Source organism: Orbicella franksi, unplaced genomic scaffold, assembly GCF_964199315.1.
Source record: "Orbicella franksi unplaced genomic scaffold, jaOrbFran1.1 SCAFFOLD_501, whole genome shotgun sequence".
Classification (NCBI taxonomy): domain Eukaryota; kingdom Metazoa; phylum Cnidaria; class Anthozoa; order Scleractinia; family Merulinidae; genus Orbicella; species Orbicella franksi.
Window position 1 is genome coordinate 7,065 of NW_027670926.1, and position 6,460 is coordinate 13,524.

Genomic DNA, 6,460 nt, shown 5'->3' on the forward strand with positions numbered 1-6,460 from the left:
GTTATTCTAGATTAAGCCTACTCGACCCAGAGCTTTTTAACTCTGCCTTAGATGTGCGAAAACTGTCATCTGAGCCGGTCCCAAGCCCGGATAAAAGAGGAGGGTTGCGACTGGAGAAAATCTCTCCATTGCATAAAAAAGTAACGAGGAAACAGTAATTTCTTTCAGAAAATCGCATTTAGCATATTGTGCAGTAAGTGGTTAAATTGCCGGTGCTAAGGACCTTACCTTGCCAAAGTTTTTGCTCCGCCAATATTTTGCAAACGTCATCACATTGAGTGTTACTTTACAGACATGAACGTAACCTCGAGTTCACTTTTTGATCTGTCGAAAAAGGACGAAGAATCCCCGCAATCGATAGACAATACATACATTTCCCCCCTAACATGAAATAAACTTTTCCCTTGAGCATACGGACATTCTTTCAGCATGCAAACGAGGTAGACCGCTGCCGTTTGGATAGCACCATATCATTTCTCGTCCCAAGGCCTCGCTCCTTTTGGTCAGCAACAAGAATCGCGACCTCTGGCCGGATCCGATTTTCTGAACATCCGCTGAGAATTTGTTTCGTACTCTCAGCCAATCAGATTTGTCAGACTTGACTCTGAGTATGTGCAGAGTGACGGGAAGTCCGCGATTCACGAACTTCCGGTGTTGAACCCGGCCAGAGGTCAAGAGTCCTGGTGCTGACCAAAAACGGCGCGGCCCCTGGGGTCGAGGATATGGCACTATATAAAACTGACGTGAAATTTGTAACCAGCCTCTTTCGTCTCGTTAAGTTGGACCAAGGTGAGCTACCTTAAAGACTTATCTGAACGCCGTTCGTTATTTCGGTAAAATTTAAAGCAAGCGAACTAGACCTAGGTCAGGAACATTTTAAACAAACCGAGGAGATTCGCTGATAATTTAAATCTTTAAACTAGACATCGAGCGAAACATTGATAGGTAGGCCTGTCCCGATTGCGCTGGAAAAATCGCAAGTGCTCAAAACATGGCAAAAAAGTACTTAACTAGTGCTCGATTTCTATAAAAAGTGCTTGAAATTTAGAAATGGTGCACGAAAATTGCTCGCAGTTTACGTTTATTTCCCAGCAGATGTTTATACATATTCCTAGTTTTATCAAACTTTTAACTAAACACGAAGTCACGATCCAATGAAAATCGCCTGTTCCCACGGTTAAAAGGACCATAGCACGCGCATTTCCATGACAACAGTCAGCCGATCAGGCGACAAGCTAAAATTACTCGTACTCGGCTTTACTGAAAACGTTTCAAACACAAAATATTGCATTTAACATATGGAAAATTGTGAAAAATGTGCTGAAATGTTTTCCAAAAAGCCAAAACATGCTCAAATTCTGCTCAAAAGTCAATTAAGTGCTCACAAGTGCTGCAAATGTAAAATAACGCTCCAATTTCGCCTACCCTCCTTTCGCGCGCTCCTAGCCCCCAGGATTTCGCGCGGCCATTTTTTTCTCGCAAATTTCTTTCGCGTCACGCACGACGGACTAAGCGAAAGAGGGACTACTCGTAGTCTAGTACAGTGCGGTTCGGAGCGGGCAAGATGGGCGTGTCTCTTGCTCGCTCGACATTGCTTGCATTGTTCCCGCGGAAAACTAAAAAACTCTCAACACCACCATGTAATAAATCCTTTTATTAGCAAGCTTTTTTGGCCAAGAGAGCTCGTCTGGCCTTTGTCTTGGTCAATAACAACGCAAAAGAACGAGGCCAATATTCAGGCAAGCATCTTGACCGACAAAGATTGTCAACAACTTATGTATAATGATACAGTTACAGTCGTGGAATAAACTGTTCAGGTTAATTTAAGATGTTACGATTAACGTAATGCGATGCATTTGTGTTATACGTTTCCCCGTTTAGACATTCAACACAAGATGTCATCAAGTCAAACCAACGGTAACACCTTTACTCATTTGTCTACTGAATGGATATTTTTATTTGTGCATTTCTTTCTTTTTTTAAAAGAGCCACAAAGAAAATTTAGGGGCTTTTTCAAACGGGTAAACTCTCAAATTCCTGTTTGTAGCACAACAACAACAACAACAAAACACACAAAAAGATTAACTCAATTCAAAGCTTCCTGAAAAGAGCTGCGTTACTCAAGCAGTCTAAGGCCAGGGTCAGGAATGTAAAGTAGAATTATGGTTGGGCAGCTACATCTTTTGTTCTATTTGTTTTACGAAGCTGAATTTTTCCCTTGTCATAAAGGTGGCCAAAGATGGTTATAATTTAGCATAGCCCTAACTGTGGAGGCCACTAAAGATACACACTAAAAACGAGTATTTTGCTTTTCCCGCAGAAAACAAGGGAGAGACAGAACCTTCTGCAGGTAACATATAAACAACTGTCAATTTTTATTTTTAGGATCTGTCTACACTATACCGAACGGCTCATTATGTCGACATGAAAGATACTCCGGCCTGGTATGAGCAGAAACGACCGCGCAGCTTGGCTCCGTTACGTTTTGTGTGAACGAAAGGCCTATCCTATATGGTTTTCGCGCCGGCCCAATAACTATACGCTATAGTGTAGACATAGCCTTATTAGGTCAGACTAACAAAAATGAGGTTTTACGTGAATCGGACAAGGGTGCGAAACCTCTGAATAGTAAAAGTTTTAAAATAACAGGATGATATTGAGGTTTAATTCATTGCAAAATGACATTTGTTTGGTTTTCTACAGGGGACGACATAAGAGAGGTGGTGCAGTTAAAGGAGAAAGAAGGTAACATGTGAAAAACCTGTCAAAAAAATAAAGTTTCAGGGACAAAGGATGTGAAACTTTTAATAGTACAAGTTCGAAAATTGCAGTTTGATTTCGAAGTTTAATTGGTAAGAAAATGACTTTTTTTGTCTTTTCTACAGTTGTGCCGGAAAAGACAGATGGAGGTGAGAAACGAGCTTCAATAACCTCTATTATCATTGTTATACATTATAAAATTTCTGCAAAAAAGGAAAAGTTGAGAACATAACTGACATACACGTTGGTTTCTCTATAGATCCTAAAGAAAATGTGGAAGCCCTGAGGGCAGAAATAAGCGGTAAATATACCAAAGTTTGTCATTACTACTTTTTTGAAAACGACGACGTTTCGACCTTAGGCTAACATCACTATCCAGTCAATACTATATTTTATGATAACTGCAGAAATTCTCGCCCGCTCATTGGCTAATTTTCATTGTCAATATGCGGACAGACACATGAATTTATAATTTATGTGATGCGGCAACGAGCGAGAGCGGACAATTTGACAATTTGTTATGTAAAAAAACAAACTGACGTTAGTTTTTCATGCGTCTGTCCTGTTATTGAAGATGAATTTCTTTCCTGGCTTTATCAAATTCTAGAAATATTGTTATACTATTTCCATTGTAAATATCTATTGCTAATGTAGTATTTAATGTAGTTTTTATTATCTGTATTTTTTAGAGGGCCAAAACATGATTTGTAATGTTAGTTACTGTTACGTGTCACCCTCATAAAATAAAGTCTCTTACTTACTTACAATATTCTTTTTCAGAATTAAAAGAGCAGTTGAAGCTCTCAAACAGTAAGTTTTCAAATTCTGTTTGTCTGTATATAATTCTTGATAGCCAAAGAAACACAAACTCGCCAGTCATGTAAAAAGCTTGCAAAATACAGTAATGCCTTTTGCTCATTGGTTGTAATATTATCTGACGTTTGATTGACTGTTGTCCTAAATCGGAGTGAGTAATACTTGTTTGTGACGCTAGCAAGAAAATTTCCCTAAAATAGGAAAAATAGAAATGTGTTAAACAAAAAACTTATCTCACAATTTTATGTCTTTCTTTCATTTTTAGTGCGCTGTTGGCGTTGCAAAAGAAAAGGCCACAGGGCCAAGGATTGTACAGAAAGAGGGGGAGGGAGAAGGCAGTGGGGTGGCCATGGGAGGGGACGTGGGTGGGGGAGAGGAAGGGGAGGGGGAAGGGGAGGGGGAAGAGGGGGGGAAGAATGGTAGTCAGTATGGGAGGGGCAACATTTTCCGTCTCGTCTTAAATTTATTCTTATTTAACATAAACGGGGGGGAGAGAGACAGAAAATGCCAATAGGGAGGGGAATGGGGGCTAAGAGGGGGGCTATATTTCTAAGGGTAAGGGCATAAGTTATATAAATTTTGTAAATAGACGTTGAAATTAGTGTATGTAATAATAATAATAAAAAAAAATGTAAAACATATATACCAAAAAAAAATCGTTAAGATGTATTGTTAATCTTGCATTCTAAAAAGTTGAATTGCTGTAAATAGTTTTGTAAATAGAATTGTAAAATACACGATGTTAACTTAAGTCTTATTTATTGTAAATGTTGTTGTACATAAAATTGTATATATTTTAACCTCTGTAGAAACAACTATGTAAATATATTATTGTAGCTTTAGACTTGGGCTCGGCGCTTCCCACGGGAACATGTAGTGTCTTTACAGTCTAAGTGCCTATTGGACGTTACACATTGTCAAATGTCAAACCCTTTTCTGTAACAAAAAACACACAATGAAGAGCTTAATAAAAGTGTCCACCGTTTTATTTATTGTGTATATTTTGTTTTGTAACCCCCCTTAGCTGAGCCAAAATCCCCTTTCCAGGTCTTACATTCATAGATTGACATAGATTTATTGATTGATATCATGTATTCGTAGGATATTGTAGTTGTTAGAATAAAGTTGTTCTTTCCAGATAAAAATATTTCTTTGATGATAAAATGGCGTGTGGTACCTCAAGAGGAATAGGGGTCTGATTATGGCTGAAGGACCTTATAGGGTAGCATAAAAAAATCGTTTCCATCAGAATTCAGCTTCCGATAAACGACTCTAAAGACTTTTAAGTGCCGATATGAAGTATCACTCTTTAATCTCTGACGTGATTAAATAATATACACTTAAATATGAAATATCAAATGATACTGGCTGAAATAGAGAGAACTATTCAAATATTCAAAACATTGAAAATATTGCGAGTCCAAAGATTTGTTGCAAGTCTTAGCAAAACTGATAGATTTTAGAATCAGATATGAAATAAATGTTAGGATTCTCTCACCCCCACGCATGCAGTTAGCCGTCTGCAAGCACTTGACTCCAGCGACTCCAGAACCCGTACAGCAAAGAACAATTCCTGGTCATTTCACCGGACGCTGGTTTATCTCGTCAAGGATCGAATGCTACTTCAACTAGCCAATCTAAGTGTCACGTGGTTTTCTGCGAAAAAAAAAACCAAAAAAACAAAGAAAGAACCAACCGAAACATACTAAGGAAATGAAAACAGCACTCACTCAACCCCTCCCTTCCCCCCTCCCCCCCCCCCCTGCCAAAACCTAGAGTCAGACTGGAGAAGACATGTATGTAAGTTGTCCGGTTCGTGCGTGCTGGAATACACCCCAGCTGCCCGTAACCAGTAGTCAACTTATTCCCATGAGATGAACACAACACTCGGTAAGTATGTTACCTACACAGATACTACATAATTTAGTTGGTAAAGCAGCTTGATACGGGTTAACTGGCAAGCCATTAAGTGCCGATATGAAGTGTCACTCTTTAATCTCTGACGTGATTAAATAATATACACTTAAATATGAAATATCAAATGATACTGGCTGAAATAGAGAGAACTATTCAAATATTCAAAACATTGAAAATATTGCGAGTCCAAAGATTTGTTGCAAGTCTTAGCAAAACTGATAGATTTTAGAATCAGATATGAAATAAATGTTAGGATTCTCTCACCCCCACGCATGCAGTTAGCCGTCTGCAAGCACTTGACTCCAGCGACTCCAGAACCCGTACAGCAAAGAACAATTCCTGGTCATTTCACCGGACGCTGGTTTATCTCGTCAAGGATCGAATGCTACTTCAACTAGCCAATCTAAGTGTCACGTGGTTTTCTGCGAAAAAAAAAAACCAAAAAAACAAAGAAAGAACCAACCGAAACATACTAAGGAAATGAAAACAGCACTCACTCAACCCCTCCCTTCCCCCCTCCCCCCCCCCTGCCAAAACCTAGAGTCAGACTGGAGAAGACATGTATGTAAGTTGTCCGGTTCGTGCGTGCTGGAATACACCCCAGCTGCCCGTAACCAGTAGTCAACTTATTCCCATGAGATGAACACAACACTCGGTAAGTATGTTACCTACACAGATACTACATAATTTAGTTGGTAAAGCAGCTTGATACGGGTTAACTGGCAAGCCATTAAGTGCCGATATGAAGTGTCACTCTTTAATCTCTGACGTGATTAAATAATATACACTTAAATATGAAATATCAAATGATACTGGCTGAAATAGAGAGAACTATTCAAATATTCAAAACATTGAAAATATTGCGAGTCCAAAGATTTGTTGCAAGTCTTAGCAAAACTGATAGATTTTAGAATCAGATATGAAATAAATGTTAGGATTCTCTCACCCCCACGCATGCAGTTAGCCG

The 6,460-nt window shown here is 39.0% G+C and overlaps 1 protein-coding gene across 1 annotated transcript; it reads left to right on the forward strand.

Moving 5' to 3' along the window:
- Positions 1-880: 880 nt before the first annotated feature.
- LOC145476206 (uncharacterized) lies at positions 881-4,899 on the forward strand. Its single transcript, XM_081455353.1, has 7 exons — positions 881-1,917; positions 2,321-2,350; positions 2,704-2,745; positions 2,886-2,909; positions 3,020-3,061; positions 3,541-3,570; positions 3,842-4,899. The coding sequence occupies exons 1-7, from the start codon at positions 1,851-1,853 to the stop codon at positions 3,997-3,999; spliced, it is 393 nt and encodes a 130-aa protein (XP_081311479.1). The 5' UTR covers positions 881-1,850; the 3' UTR covers positions 4,000-4,899.
- The last annotated feature ends 1,561 nt before the right edge of the window (positions 4,900-6,460 follow it).

Excerpts from the sequence above, each read along its gene's own strand:
- LOC145476206 (XM_081455353.1), top strand. The coding sequence starts at position 1,851 with ATGCATTTGTGTTATACGTTTCCCCGTTTAGACATTCAACACAAGATG. Across the intron at positions 3,062-3,540 it reads CCTGAGGGCAGAAATAAGCG|AATTAAAAGAGCAGTTGAAG; the intron begins GTAAATATACCA and ends ATTCTTTTTCAG. Across the intron at positions 3,571-3,841 it reads GCAGTTGAAGCTCTCAAACA|TGCGCTGTTGGCGTTGCAAA; the intron begins GTAAGTTTTCAA and ends TTTCATTTTTAG.